Genomic DNA, 15786 nt, shown 5'->3' on the forward strand with positions numbered 1-15786 from the left:
GAAGTGGTGGTGCACGCCTTTAATCCCAGCTCTCGGGAGGCAGAAGCAGGCAGATCTCTGTGAGTTCAAGCCAGCCTGGTCTACAGAGTGAGATCCAGGAAAGGTACAAAGCTACACAGAGAAACCCTGTCTCGAAAAACCAAAAAAAAAAAAAAATTTTTTTTTTGCTTTCTTTTCCAATTGTAAAATACAAATAACACCAATTTTGCTACCCTAACCATTTTAATTGTTTTTTGACTTCAGATGTACAGTTCAGTAGTGTTGTGTATTTTAATATCACTGTAGCCACCACCTCCAATTCCAGAATATTTCATCTTGCCAAACTAAAACTGTGTCCATTAAACGGCTCTGTCCCTCTCCTGTCCCTGATAGTCACCGTTCTACGTTGTTGTGTGCCAGCCCCACAATGTCCTTTTTGTGGGGCTGGGGGTTGAATTCAGAGCCTTGCCTTGGCTAGGGTTGTGCTTGACCCCTGAGCCCCACCCAGCTCTTCTTCCTTCTGAATGTGTGAGACTGACTCCTCCCAGCTGGCAGACCTCTTCCCCCTTGTGGAAACAAGGTTCAGAATTTTCTCCCATTTTTATCTGTCTACGGATGGACCCCGCCTCTGTGACTCCATCAGCTGCTGTGATGTCACTACTGCGGACATCCGTGATCTGACGTAACGTGAACATAATGCTGTCTGTGTACGCTTAGGAGTACTCTTGCTAGATCTGTGGGAACGGCAGTTTACACCTCCATCATGGAAGAGTTCCACGTGGTTCGGGTTTCCCCATGTTCCAGCTCATTGCTGTTTTTTTTTTTTTTTTTTTTTCCGGAGCAGTTGCAAGCTTCCTGGGCGTGCGGTGGTGCCACTGTGGTTTTGATCTGTATCCTCTAATGATTAGTGATGCTGAGCACCTTAAATATATTTCATGGGGAGCTAAGGGGGCTGGTGAGACGGCCCAGCAGGTCCGAGCAGTTGCTGTTCAGTTCCCCGCACCCCATGGCAGCTCACAACCAGCTCACAACCAACTCGAGTGACCAGTTTCAGGGTAACCAATGCCTTCTTCTGATCTCTCGGGCACTGCACACATGCATGGTGTGTAGACATACATGGCACATACCCGTACCCAGAAAATAAATCATAATCTATTTTAAAAACCTCCTGTTTGTTTGTGGGGATGGGAGACGATCGAGTGAGTAGTGTTTGCTGAGTTCAGACCCCCAGCAGCCAGGGATGGTGGCGTGTGTCTATAACCCCATAATCGGGGTGGGCAGAGCCAGGAGGACCCCAGGCCTCACTGACCAGCCAGTCTAGATGAACTGATGAACTCCAGGGGTGTGGTGGGAGACCCTGTCTCAATAGACAAGGTAGAGAGCAATAGAGGAAGATGACCCGATAGTGAATGCTAGCCTCTGCACATGCGCACACAGGCGAGTGCTCAGATGTGCAGCCACAATGCAGGTGCATACACATACATGTTAGTCTCTGTCTGTTCTGATAGCAGGTCACTTGGCTGTTGAGTTTTTAGGAGGTCTTTCTGTGCACCCTTCTCAGGTACAGAATTTGAAGCGGGCTGCGGGTATGGCTCAGGTGGCAGACTGCTTGTCTAGTCGCACCAGGCCCTGGGCTCAGTCACCAGGGCTGCACAGACTGCACACCTGGAATGTTATAATCTAAACACCCACGTTTTCTTAGATTTTTGAAGTTTTTAAAAAATTTTAATTTTTAATTTTTTAGTTTAATTAATTAGTTGTTAGGATATGGTTTCTCTGTGGAATCCTAGCTGTCCTGGCACTCACTCTGTAGCCCAGGCTGGCCTTGAACTCTTAGAGATCCGCCTGCCTCTGCCTCCCGAGTGCTGGGATTAAAGGTGTGCACTATTACCACTGATGGAGTTTTACATTTGAAGCATATTTGTATTGTTCTGCGTGTGGTCACATGTCACATTGCATTTGTGGAAGTCAGAGGACAGCTTGAGTTGGCTCTCTGCTTTCACCAGGTAAGTCCCAGGGAGGAACTCGGGTCGTAAAGCTCGGCTGAGCTCTCTCTCTCTATCTCTGTCTCTGTGTGTGTGTGTCTCTCTGTCTCTGTCCCTCCCTCCCTCCCTCCCTCCCTCCCTCCCTCCCTCTCTTTCTGTGTGTGTGTGTCTCTGTGTGTGTCTCTCTCTCTCTCTCTCTCTCTCTCTCTCTCTCTCTCTCTCTCTCTCTCTCTCTCTCTCTCTCTCTCTCTCTCTCTCTCTCTCGGAGGCCGGCGATGGCAATCAGGTTCCATCCAGGTTCCATCCCCTGCCTCCTCCAGCCTTGGCTTCCCTCCTCTTCTGCCCCCTCCTCTTCTGCCCCCTCCTCTTCTTCCCCCTCCTCTTCTGCCCCCTCCTCTTCTGCCCCCTCCTCTTCTGCCCCCTGCCTGCCTGTGCCTTTGTTTTTGTTACTGTCAAATAAACCTTTTTGTTTCTTGTTCTGTCTCTGGAGTCCCGTCACTTCCTGCCATTTCCCCCTTAAACATAATTCCTATTTGCCCTCTCTGTCCCCATTTTCTGTCCCTGCTGACCTCTGACCTTTGCTCCTTTGCACTAGGTGACAACATGTACAGCTGTGAGCGGTGTAAGAAGTAAGTTGTGCCCTGGGGGCCTGTCCCCAGCTCCCTGTCCCCAGAGTCCTCCTGCTTACACTTCCCCAGGGGTTCCCTCGGATAGTCCTGTGCTAACCTCCAGGATGACAAGGATCTGGAGGGGACTGTACCCTGGTCCCTCTACTGACTCCTTCCCTACAGGACACTGACCGTGGCTCTGTGTCCTCCTCTGCAGGCTTCGGAATGGTGTGAAGTACTGTAAAGTCCTGTGTCTGCCTGAGGTGAGTGAACCACCTTGGCTGTTAGGCTGGGGTCCGTGTGGACAGGACGTTGGCATGGCCTGTGGGCCGTGTGAAGACTGACCTGTCCCTGCACAAACACAGAAGGGCTTGGGGTGAGACACCCAGGGAGTGCTGACAGGGTCCCATCGTAACAGGTGTCCTCTGGACTTCAGTTCCCTCTTCTCTCGGGGGCTTGCTGAGGTCCCCAGGAGAGCAGTGTCGCTGTGGTTGGCACAGTCTTCTGTAGTTGGAGCAGAGACAAGGCTCAGGCTGCGGCTGCATGGTGTCCTGGGGAGGCTCCTCAAAGTCCCCAAACCAGTGTCAGAATTCTTGGAAAGTAAACATGGCGAGCGGGGGGCAGAGTCGGCTTCCTCAGGGACCAGCCCAGCTCGCCTCCCTAGCAGCCACACCATAGGCCGCCAGTCCTCGTGAGGGAAAGTGGGCTGTTCGCTCCCGTGTGGGGGTCCTATCTGTGAGCTTCCCTGTCATCTCCCCTAGATGGCCAGGGTGACTGGCGTCTGCCCTCTCCCCTCAGATTCTGTGTGTCCACCTGAAGCGCTTCCGGCATGAGGTGATGTACTCCTTCAAAGTCAGCAGCCATGTCTCCTTCCCCCTCGAGGGACTCGACCTACGCCCTTTTCTGGCCAAGGAATGCACGTCTCAGGTCACCACATATGACCTCCTCTCTGTCATTTGTCACCATGGCACAGCAGGCAGTGAGTATGCCCCACACTCCAACCAGCCCTCCTTCACTGTCCGTGCCCTGTGGTCTCCATAACCTGTCCTTGTCTGCCAGGTGGGCACTACATTGCCTATTGTCAGAATGTGATCAATGGGCAGTGGTATGAATTCGATGACCAGTATGTCACCGAGGTCCATGAGACAGTGGTGCAGAATGTGGAGGCCTATGTGCTCTTCTACAGGTAGGTCTGGTGGGGAGCCCACTCCACGTGTCTGTCTGTGTCTGCAGTTTCTGTAAGCTAGCTTTCCTGAGCTTTTCTGTGGTGGCCCTGTGAGAGGTCAGGCCACACCCCAGCGTGCATACTTGGCATGGCTTGGCATGGCTTGGTGTCTATGCACAACCTGGGCCCAGGTCTATTGGCTCATCCCCGCCTCCCCATTCTCAGGAAGAGCAGCGAGGAGGCCATGCGGGAGCGGCAGCAGGTGGTGTCCCTGGCTGCCATGCGGGAGCCCAGCCTGCTGCGGTTCTACGTGTCTCGAGAATGGCTGAACAAGTTCAACACCTTTGCAGAGCCAGGGCCTATCACCAACCACACCTTCCTGTGTTCGCACGGAGGTGAGGTCTCCCCTGGGAGAGGTGGTGTGTTGGGGGTGCCCGGCTGGGCCCAAGCCCCAGCTCTCCCTCCTGTACCTCCCTTCACAGGTATCCCACCCAACAAATACCACTACATCGATGACCTGGTGGTCATTCTGCCACAGAGCGTCTGGGAGCACCTGTATGGCAGGTGAGTGCTGGGAGCGGGCTGGAGTGGTGACTGACCCCACTGCCCTGGTTCCCTGGGCAGTACAGTTCCAGCGAAGGTGACACAGTGGCTGCTGGGAATCCAGCCTGACACATGGCCAGCCTGTCGGCTCTGCCATGGAAAGAAAGCCCTTGGCTATTGCCTTCAGGGCTGAGGTGGGGGTAGCCTTAGGCCTCTGACCTCCACTCAGCACAGGCTTTCTGGTGTGGGGCCAGGACTGGGGGCTTCTGGGGTTAAGTGCGGTGACCCCAAGAGCCCTCCCACGGCAGCCTAGCCCAGTCCCAGGCCCCTGTGGAGCTGGATATGTGGGGTCTGCCCCTGCAAAGGAGGGGCTCTCCTGCCAGCTACCAGTGGGTGGTGGGGAACAGCCCTTGATCCTGGAAGGCCCCGGGGCCGGGCCACTGTCTCCCGCCACAGCCTCCCTGCACTGAGGCCTCACACACTGAGCTCGGTGGCCCACCCGGGAGGAAGCAGGGCTCCAGGCACCTTTTACAGAGAAGCAGGCCCAGAGGACCCTTGACTGCCTTTGCGCTGAGTGTGGCTGAGGGCACGGGGCGGGGGCACCTCCCCTGCCTGATGCTGGCTCTTCCTCCTTTCCCGAGCAGGTTTGGGGGCGGCCCTGCTGTGAATCATCTGTACGTGTGCTCCATCTGCCAGGTGGAGATCGAGGCCCTGGCCAAGCGCAGGAGAGTGGAGATTGACACTTTCATCAAGGTGCATTTGGGGAGTTGGGACCTGGGGACCAAAGGCAGTGCTCTGCAGAGCAGCAGAGGGTAGGGAATGGAGAGAAGAGCCTCTGGCGTTAGTGAGAGGCCGGCCTGCTCTGCCTGCGCCGGTCTCAGTGGTCCAGGCTGAGTGCCTCTTGACAGTGGTTACCATCCTGTGCCCCACAGGAGCACTGCTGTCCCTGGGGGATGGAGCACTCCTAGCTGAGGACTGCTGGGCTCTGCACCCTCATGTGGAAGGTGCCTGAGACTCACAGAAAGTGTGAGGAGTGTGGTGCCCATCAGAAGAGGGGCTGCTGGGACCGGGACTGCTGTGGGTGGGGCCGCTCCCCTCATGGTGCTTACAACAGGGCATATGAGACCTCGAGCATTTAAAATAGTGGGTAGAAGTACGTAAGGCATCTGCCTTGTAGCCACAGAGAAGTGCCAGTGAGGGCCTCTAGGTGTGGCTCCGCACCTGGGATGCCCTGGGCATCGTCTCCAGCACCAGCATTAGAGCTGTTAGAACAGTGAACCGCGTGAGCTGCTGTTAGGTCTAGTGAGTGGAGAAAATAGCATCTTCTGTGTGCTCGTCCTTTGGGAAAGTGCTACAGGCATTATCTGTTGTGACCTAGCTGGTCAGTATGGAAACTGGCCTTTCTTTTTTAAGATTTATTTTATGTGTTTGAATGTTTTGCCTGCATATATATATATATATATATATATATATATATATATATATATATGTATGTATGGGCACCATGTGCGTGCCTGGTGCCCTCAGAGGTCCGAGAAGAACATTGGAGTTGGAGTTATGGATGGCTGTGAGCCACCATGTGGGTGCTGGGAATTGAACCGAGTCCTCTGCAAGAGCAGTGAGTGCTCTTAACCCCTGAGCTGTCTCTCTGCCCTTTGAATTTTCTCTTTTCTTGAACATGTCAAGGAGTCATTGATCTTCTGCCTGGGGCATCCAGTGTCTGTGAGGGTCAGGGGCTGGGCTGGGACTTTGGGAAGTCATGAGGAACAGGCACCAGACTGACCCCCCCCAGCCTGCCTTCTCCCCCAGCTGAACAAGGCATTCCAAGCAGAGGAGTCTCCCGGAGTCATCTACTGCATCAGCATGCACTGGTTCCGAGAGTGGGAGGCTTTCGTCAAGGGGAAGGACAGCGGTGAGTGGGAGGGCCTGGGGAGACCGCCTGCGGGTCGTTGGTGCTCCATCCTGGGATTCAGAGGGCCGTGTTCCTCAGGCCTGGCTGGCACTGCTCTCCAGCCACTATGGCAGAGCAGCGTTCCCACCCCCCATCCTCCGTCCACTCCTGCTGACCCTGGGCAGCTGCCCCTCCTCCTGCAAGGCCGTGTCCTTGGGTTCTCACCTCCTGGGTAGCTAGCTCTAGACCTTTAGGAAGCCTGGGGTACTTGTCTGACCGCTCCGATTTGCAGAAATGAAGACAGCCGTGTAATAAGTGAGCTATCAGGATCCTGAAAGTTACCAGCAAAGAGCAGCCCATGGATCTGAGCCACCTTCCCAGCCACTCAGGCTCTCAGGCTAGGCCTGGCAGGTTGGCAGAGCCCATGCATGTCATGTGCTAGGCATTTGCCTGCTTCTCAGAGCACGAACAGCCAGTTCTGGAGAGGGTGTTGGATCCCTTTTCCCAGCCCCATCCTTTCTGGCTGAAGCAGTCAGGTGGCTGTGGTCAGGACCATAGCCCGGGGTTCTGTCCATGTGGCTTCTGGCCTTGCCTTCCTCCAGCTCTGAGCTGGGCTGGTCTCTCCAGCTGGCCAAACCTCTGTCCTGTGTAAACAGTCCTCACTTCCCATCATTGCTGAGGGTTAGATGAGATGGTAGAGGACCAGGAAAGGACACTCAGCTGGTGGCAGCTACCACCAATGCTCGTCACTGAAACATTGGTCTAAAATAATCCCATGCCCCCTGGAGGTACCTCTTCTGGGTCTGGAGTACTAAGAGGCTGGCATGAAATCCGGAGAGAAGGCATCAGTGCACCAGTGTCTGTTAGCCCTGGCTCTGATCTGAGGCCAGGATGGTCTCTGTGGGCTCTGGGTGATAAGCCTTGCTGAAGGGTAGCACTGTCTCTCTCGAACACTGAACCCGGCCCTGTCTGTTGCAGAGCCTCCTGGGCCCATTGACAACAGCAGGATTGCTCAGGTCAAAGGCAGTGGCCATATCCAGCTAAAGCAGGGTGAGTCCCCAGCACCCCAGCCCAGCCAGGCTGCCCTTAGTACCTTCATGCCACCAGGTTGACATGAGGGCCTGTCCTTCCAGGAAGCTTTGCCACCTGTCAAAGTCCTGTTATCCAAGTCCAGGCCCAGAGGCCATGGTGCAGGTCCTCGGGCCCTCACCGCACCCCGCCTCTTCTGCTCCGGCTAGCCTGGTTGACTCTTCCGTCAGCTAACCCTGGGAAAGAGACAACAGTCAGAGACCTGTCCTCGGGGCCCTAGAAGAATGGCACTTGTACATGTAGCAGCTTTTGGGAGGGTCTGGGGTTACTCTCCCTCCCTTCTGGGGCACGGTCCCATCCTCATCCCAGGGGTCCTCACTACCTAGAAGGTGTTTCCTCTGAGGACTGGTGTACAATGTGGACTCTGTGTAAGTGTGCTTCTCCTGTTCCACAGGGGCTGATTATGGGCAGATTTCCGAGGAGACCTGGACCTATCTGAACAGCCTGTATGGGGGTGGCCCTGAGATCGCCATCCGGCAGAGTGTAGCCCAGCTCCCAGACCCAGAGAGCCTGCATGGAGAACAAAAGATTGAGGCTGAGACCCGGGCTGTGTGACTTGGGCCAGGCTGAGTGGCTATGGCTGGCCCTCCTCCCTCTCCAGACAGCCCTGCGTCCCTCTGAAGGCTGCGTCCTGCTGAGTGTCCGTTGTCCCTGAAGGCTGGTACCTGCCATTCCCCGAGGGTGTGTCTGTGCCCTGCAGCTGCGCTGCTGTGTGCCTGGTGCAGAGGCTAAGTGCGGCTGGTCCGTCTGCCATGAGAGATGCTGGGCTGGGAAATATATTCTCTCAGACTTGGAGGACTCTGACTGTCATCACCGTGTCCCCAAACCTGCCCTCTTGCTAGCTCGGGCCCAGCTTGTGTCCCAGGAGCCCCATGCTGCCCCTCAGCCAATGCTGGCCCCAGGGATGGGGTGCTGGGAGTGGCTGCCACTTCTGGGGTATTTTCTGCTGTGTACTTGGTCCAACACCTTAGGGACTCACAGAGGTAGATTCCCATGCCCAGGGGGGCAGAACGGTTGTGAGGGGCTCTGCATGTTGGCAGCAGCCCCTCCCATCATGTTGGTTACCAGAGTCTCCTGGAGGTGCAGGCTGCCCCGTGTTTGTTATTGACTATAGAAACAGGACTCGTGGTTGGAATGGAGAGTGGGCAGTTGTTACTTGGAGAGAGAGGACCTACCACCTTGTCTGCTGAGCTGCTAGCAGATTGGGTGCCATCTGCCCTGGGGGGTGGCTCCTGAGCCCCTGGGGGGTGGCTCCTGAGCCCCTGGGGGGTGGCTCCTGAGCCCCTGGGGGTGGGGTGAAACAGATACCTCATGCACTAGTGCACTGTTGGTTGCTCGCTCAGCTTCCTGTGTAGCCTAGAGTGACCCTGATCCCCAACCTCCACACCTCCCCCAGCCTTGGTGTCTAGGGCCACCTCTGGGGAGGTGATCTGTGGCCACTCACAGGCACTTGCCCAGAGGGTCCCGCAAGGCCACTGCAGAGGTACTGGGACCCGCTGAGCCTAGAGAGGCTGTCCTGTTTCTGGGGTCCTTGAGAAGTCTGGACAGAACATTTAGGGCAAGATTTTCAAACCTAAGTCTGGGGTGGTGAGGGATCCTGGGACCAAGAGGTCTCCAGAGGGCAGTGACCTCCAGGCTCTGCAGAAGTGGGTGCCAGCAGCCCAGGTCTGGGCATTTGTCGTCCCCTAGACCTACTTCTTCCCACTGAGGTGGCATGCAGCCCCTGGCCAGCTGCTACTGGGACTTGCCCTGTTGGCTGCCATCTCTTGAAGTCTCTGCTGTAGAGCCCTTGGCTCCTTGCACTACTGTGATGCAGTCTGGTTTGTGTTCAGAATGTCACAATAAATATGCATTCCTCCCCGGCCCCTAGCTTGTACTGTGGCGTCTGCCTCCAGTGGTGGTGAACACAAGCCAGAGGCCCTGTGGAAGCCTTGGGGAGGAGGCTGGAACACTTGAAATACCAGCTGTGTCTTTCCTTTCCTGGAACCCACCAAACCATAAGGGGCCCCAGCAGGGATGTGTTTAGTGGCCAGCATATCCCATGTGTTGTCATCCCTGCTACCTCAGCAGTAGCCCGCAAAGTAGCTACAGACCCACAGAGCCTTACCCAAGACCTCAGGCCTCTGGACCGACGGTGCGGCACTGGGCATCATCCCTACAGCTCTGGTCCCATTTATTTTTGCTTTCTGGGGGAGTATTGAAGAGTATGTATTACTTTAAAAGCATTGAGCTAGGGACTTGGGTGTAGCTCAGTGGTTAGGCGTGGTATGGGGTCCAGATTTAATGTCCTGTGTAGGAGAGCAGACTGGTCACTGACATCCCATCAGACCTGAATGGTTCAGGAGTGCACTGAGTAGAAACAAGGGTTAAAGCCTTCCCAAAGCCAGGAGTATCGATGTACAGCTCTAGTCCAGCATTTGGAAGGCAGAGGCAGGAGAATCAGGAGGATCAGGGTTGTCCTCAGCTACATAATAAATTACAGACTAGCCTGGGCTACAGAACTCCATCTCAAAACAAAAAATCCACCAAACAAAAAACACTTGTAGGACTGGGAATGTACCTCACAGTTGGAAGAGTGTTTTATCTAATATGCATGAAACCCTGGATTCTGTTCCCACCACTTAACTCCAGGCATGGCGGAACCTGCTTGTAATGGAAGCTGCCTGTGGCAGGTAGAGGCAGGAGGCCACATCTTGAGTTGCCTGGACTACATGAGCTCCTGTATCCTGCCTCATCGATCCTGTTTACAAGTTACTATGTGTGTGGAGTGTTTCTAGAAATGTTGTAGACGTGCTCACTTCCGAGAGTTACACATGTGGGTGGCTTCCTACGGTGGAGAAGTTCTGTCTGGAGTTATTTCAGGGGCTTGGCAACATTCACTTCTTGTACTGCGGGAAGATGAGCTAGAAATAGACCCTGATTTGCCTCAAAACACTTTGGTCGTTTCCCTTGAAATAAACACCTATCTCTTAAGAGGCTCCAGTGAACCTAGCTAGATCTGGCAGGCAATGTACCCTTGCTGAGCAATACAGGAAGTTCTCAGGGGCTGGTGAAGTGGGGGCCACTTCTGTCCCTAGGGCTAATTCTTTGAGGATGAGCCTGGGAAGGACAGTGCCTCTCTGTGGGAGCAGGTAGCCATCACTGCAGAGCAGGTAGCTGGCACCTGGGGACACATGCAGGTCCTAATTGTCTGTGGTTCTGCCCACGAAATTGCATGGGTTACATCAGCAAAATGTACTTTCCACCCCTTTCTGTTTTAAATCCGGGGTGAACACTAACTACCCTGAATCTTGTACTGCCTAATTTTGAAGCAGAAATAAGTAGATTTTTAGCATCAGGCTTCCTGTCTCCACAAGCTGGCTTGATGGAGCAGGGGGAGTGAGCACAGATTCAGGGATACCTGCAGGGAGCCTGAGAAAGAGCAGCCAACCTGAGTAAGTGTGCTAGGACCACTGTGCTCCTCACATGTGGAGAGCTGGGGGTGGAGGTTCTGCAGGACCCAGCAGGGCTCGCCTGGACCGTTACAGGCTGCACAGACTCTTAGGTGCTGTCCCTTTTGGGGGCATTGTGTCCAGCAGGGCACTGCAGGACTGGAGATAGCCTCCTGCCTGCCCAGTTCTGAGGACAGAGGCATGTGTGAGCCTTTGTTTATATTCTCTTCTTGTAGCCCTGAGATGTCCTCAGTTGATGTCACTGAAAACCTACTGGACAGAGCCGCAAGTGTTTCAGTCAGGGCCTACTTGATGCAACTCAAGACACAGAGGGGCTGTTGGGTGCTGGCTGGCTACCATCCCATATTTGGACACCAGAGGAAAGTACTACAGGGACTTGTGAGGTGGGGATTCATCCTGAGTGATGGCAGAGCCTGAAGATGTCAACCCCCTTCAAGCTCAGCCTGCCTTTTTAATTGTTTGCTGAAACAGGGCTCGGCTATGTAGCTCAGGCTGGCCTGGAACTCCTGAGTGCTGGGGTTCCAGCTATGCCCCACCATGCTCATGCCATATTCACTGTCCAGCCACCGCCCGCTTTCTCAGGACCCATAGGGCTTGCCTTTGATAACAGCAATTTGTTTTTTAATTCACTTATTTTTGGGTGGTGGAGGAGGGATGCTAGTGTGTACCTGTGAAGGTCAGGAGATAACCTTCCAGAGTCAGTTCTTGCTCTCCACCACATGGGAGCGCAGGGATAGAGCCCAGGTCCAGGTCACCCGCACAGCAGCGAGCCAGCCTACTGGCCGCAGAAGCAGCAGTGGTTAAGAGTGTGACTTGGGGGCTGCCCTGAGGCTCTCACAATCCTAGAATTTTACTGTAAGCAAGCACGAGGTGCTGACATTGGAGGTAGTGGGGGAGCTGAGGGATGCTCCCGCGCCCCATCCTCAGGCTCTTAAGACTTCCTCCATAGCTGCAGTTAGGGATGCTATTCCAGTTCTGCCTTCTTCCACTAGAGGGCACCACTTCCCCCACCAACAAAGCGCCTGAGGCCTGGGTGTGGCCGGGGCAAGCTGGTTGCTGGGGTGCCTGGGCCAGCTGGTATTTCCAGAATACTGGAGAAACCCAACCCAAGGGCGTGTAGCTGCCTGATCCTGTGAATCAGGAGCTTCTCTGCAACCCCAGTACCAGGGTAGGAACCACAGCCTACCTCCTGGTTCATAGCCATGTTGCCTGCTTTGTGAAGATGTCTAACCCTGAGGCTCAGACAGTTCCCAGCCAAGGAAGGTTCTGAGGAGCCAAGGAGATGCCAGGCTTTGATCCACAAATTCCTTCTCTGAGGGAACAACCAAGTCCTCAAAGAACATTCTGGAAATGGCTTTCCAAAATTAATCTTTTGCTAGCAACAGTCACCTCTCCAACACTGTCACTATGGAGAATGATGACTAGCCCAGACCAGCCTTGAACTGGTCCTCTTGTCTCCACCTCCTGAGGGCTAGGATTTCAGTTGGGTACCCCCATATCCAGCCTCAACCTTGACTTGTTTAGAAGTTTGGTCCTAACGTTAGCCTCCTCCTGGTACTGCAGCTTTCCTGGAAGGCACCTGCATCCACTGTGGGGTGAGGTTTCTGTGGCTCTCCCTGATGATCCCTGGGGAGTGTGTTGACATGATGTTAGCAGGGCCACTCTGCCCATACTCGGTGGCTGCGAATAACTCTTCAGTGTGGACAACTGTTTCCCCGAAGCACTCCTAAACACCCTTAGGGAATGGAGGTTTGTTCACACCATCCCTGAGAAGACAGGGTGAAGTGTTCAAAGCCAGCTATGGGCCATGGCCTCCAACAATAGGCAAGCCAGTGAGTACCAGGTATGTGGCACACACCCTTTTTGAGGCAGGGTCTTACCTTGTAGTACTAGCTGGCCTCAAACTCATTATGTAGACCAGGCTGGCCTGGAACTCACGGAGATCCTCTTGCCTCTCTGCCTTCCCATTGCTGAGATTACTGGTACGTGCCACCACTCTGGGCCTGCAGGTGGCCCTTTAGAGTCATCCAGGGCTGCTGAATTGGCCTGTAGCAGTTCTAGCCTGGCCATTGGGAGAACAATGGCCCATTAGTGGACCATGAACATGTCCTTGCCCTGCTCAAACTCCCACACACATCAGCATCACTGAGGGCAGAGGTCAGCTGGCTGGAGGAGAAGTAAAGTCCTCATTCGGGCAGTGGCAGCGCACGCCTTTAATCCCAGCACTTGAGAGGCAGAGGCAGGTAAATCTCTTGAGTTTGAGACCAGCCTGGTCTACATAGTGAGTTCCAGGACAGCAGGGCTACACAGTGAAACCTTGTCTTGAAAAACAACAACAAAAGGAAAATCCTCACTTGCTAAGGAGCCAACCCCAATCAATACACTCCCTCCTCCCCATACACACATCTGCCATTCTTGGATAGAACATGTCACCGTGATGTGGCAGCCTTTCTTAGAACTGGAAGTAACATTTAGTTAAGTAGGTGCCTAGCCTGTCCCTGAGTAGTTTATACAGTGACGGAGAAGAGCAGAGGTCAGCTCTGGGAGCTTCTGTGACTAGAGTCCCCTCCCTCGTGTGTGTGTGTGTGTGTGTGTGTGTGTGTGTGTGTGTGTGTGTACAGGAGACCAGCTCAACATCATTGGGTGTCACCCTTTATCACTATCTTAATATCTTAATTTGATTGAGACAGGTCCCCGTGTAACCTTGACTGATCTGGAACTCAGTATGTAGGACCAAGCTAGCCTTGAACTCACAGAAATCCATGTGCCTCTGCCTCCTCAGTACTGGGATTAATGGTGTGTGCCTCTGTAATTTTTGAGATGGAGTCTCATAGATTAGCTGTCCAGTTGGTGGCTGGGTCTCACCTGCCTTTGCCCCCTTTAGTGTTGAGGCCACAGGTGCTCACTGCTGGGCCCAGCTTTGTATGTGGGTGCTGGAGATGGAACGCGGGTCCTTGTGCTGCTCAGCAGGCAGTCTCCCCACTTAGCCATCTCCCCAACCCCAAGTCATCTCTTCATGCAACCAGAGAACCGAGGAACTGTATGCCAGAAGTTATATTTTATTTAACATTGAAAGGACTAACGTTTAATTACAAGGTTGAGAGTAGCCTTCTAATGAAAGCACTTTGTTTGGTTTTAATTCCCCCTCCAGAGACACAGGCAAGCCCAAGACCTGACAGCTTCGAAGGCCTTCCCAACAGTGCCATGCCCTCACACACACACACACACACACACACACACACACACACACACACACTTTAAAAGGTGCTCAGTGTCATGTTAAAAGAGAACCTGGGGCCATTATTAGAGACATTCTAGATGTTATACGTACAGGACACAAAATCAAAAGGGAACACCAGGCTGCAGTTTCTGGAAAAATACTGGTAGGAACAGAACTTGGTTTGTGTGTGTGTGTGTGTGTGTGTGTGTGTGTGTGTGTGTGTATCTGTGAACATTCTACTATGTTCTACATACTACAGGTGTCACCAGAAGGCATTAGAGGCCCCCCCGTGCAGTATTTGGGCTGATCCCTCTGGCTGAGCCTCTCAGCCTAGAGGGAGGAGCCATTACAGTCATATCCTGCAAAGAAAAAAAAAAAAAAAAACTGGGTGAATGTCAAGTTCCTTTTATTTTCGCCTCTAAGTCATTGGCAGGGCAGGTTCTTTTACAGTGAGTCATTCTTGTAACAGCACTCTAGCAGCTAGGGATGACAGGCAGTGGGTCCGGGGAGAGGGAGTGGAGAGCTTCCGGGGAAAACCTGCACCCCTCCCCCGACACCGGTAAGATTCCACAGGATTCCCGCAGCAGAACGTGCATCTCGGAGAACAGGAAGACGCTCATCCTCCATACTTTCTGGACGTAGGTAGTACAGGCAGTTAAAGAGAGGTGAAGGGAACCAGGCAGAGGCTCTAACAGTCATGGACTGGCAGCTTATCCCTTTACCTTTGTGACAAGAGCCTTTCTTGACCCAGGAGACGGGAGACACATCCTTCATGCATTACCAAGATCTGCAAACAGAACTGTAAAAACCACTCAGCTTCCTCACGGAGGGGACAGCGGTCAGACCAATTGGTGAAAACCCGAGGTTCTGGGGATAGATGCCTGGTGACCTGCTGAAGTGGGGCTGCAGGGACCACAGGTTGGGTTAACTGTGTCAGAGCTGAGGCCCTGACAGTCACCCTGAGGTGCCAGGCTTCCATTTTGTTCACTAAGCCTTCCTCACGTGACTAAGGGTGCATCTGCTATAGGGAACAGAAGCTGTGGTTCGTGGAACAGCTTTGCAGGGCCATAGAGGGCAGTGTGCAGGACCCTGGGCTTGGCCTTGCCTGGGAGGAGGCAGGGTGGAGAAAGCCGGAAAGCTAATCCTTGCTTGCTCTTGCAACCCAAAGCCAGGCCCTAGCCGGCTGCTCCCGCCCTAGGACCCTCCCTCTGCTATTAAAGTTGGCAGTGCTGTTCTGCAGGGTGGTGTGCCAGCCCTGGTTTGCAGAGAATGTCTGAATTCCACACACTTGGGCAAAGCCCAGGCCAGACCCTGTGGACCTGCCCTTTCCGTCCCTGGCTCTGCGGTCTTTGTAAGACTCCCACATCTTTGATCCTCTGACATGACACCAAGCTACCAGCTGCCCAGAGGAGGATGCCAACTTTCTCAAGCTCGTGCTAACAGGGTGCCCTGCTCAGGGGCTTGTGGCCAAGTCTTGAGTGCTTCTGTCCAGGGCAAGGGGAGAAGCTGTGAGGCTCTAAGGTGCGAATGGCCATTTTGGTTCTCCCGCCAAGATCCGTCATTTCAGGAGGAAAACCGCTTCAAACGCAAACTCCATCCATTCCACAGGGCTTCCCGAGCACAGGATCAAATGCAGAAGCGGTGGCTGCAGAGCCACCAGAGGGACCACAAGAGGCACAAGGTCTTTGGTGAGGAACATAGAGTCCTCGAATGCTCCTTATGGGACTCAACAGGTCCACTTTACAGTGAAGTGCCGGCAGGTGTGAGGCCCCCCGTCACAGGTGGACAAACAGGTGGACAGTGCTCACAGAAGGTAGGACTCAGGCCAGACAACAGGGCTGGTCCACAAGCTGA

At 54.0% G+C, this 15786-nt stretch overlaps 1 protein-coding gene across 4 annotated transcripts in view; it reads left to right on the forward strand.

The window, feature by feature from the left end:
* Positions 1–8055, forward strand: part of Usp20 (ubiquitin specific peptidase 20) — a 33768-nt gene extending 25713 nt beyond the window's left edge. For all 4 annotated transcript variants that reach the window (XM_059260009.1, XM_059260008.1, XM_059260010.1 and 1 more), the window contains exons 17-26: positions 2560–2593; positions 2790–2835; positions 3371–3551; positions 3632–3758; positions 3963–4132; positions 4220–4301; positions 4925–5033; positions 6090–6192; positions 7150–7221; positions 7655–8055. In XM_059260009.1, the coding sequence (XP_059115992.1) occupies positions 2560–2593; positions 2790–2835; positions 3371–3551; positions 3632–3758; positions 3963–4132; positions 4220–4301; positions 4925–5033; positions 6090–6192; positions 7150–7221; positions 7655–7815 (1085 nt within the window). In that variant the 3' untranslated portion in view covers positions 7816–8055. The remainder of the gene's footprint in view (positions 1–2559; positions 2594–2789; positions 2836–3370; positions 3552–3631; positions 3759–3962; positions 4133–4219; positions 4302–4924; positions 5034–6089; positions 6193–7149; positions 7222–7654) is intronic.
* The last annotated feature ends 7731 nt before the right edge of the window (positions 8056–15786 follow it).

The sequence above is a fragment of the Peromyscus eremicus genome, chromosome 4 (assembly GCF_949786415.1).
Source record: "Peromyscus eremicus chromosome 4, PerEre_H2_v1, whole genome shotgun sequence".
Taxonomy (NCBI): Eukaryota; Metazoa; Chordata; class Mammalia; order Rodentia; family Cricetidae; genus Peromyscus; species Peromyscus eremicus.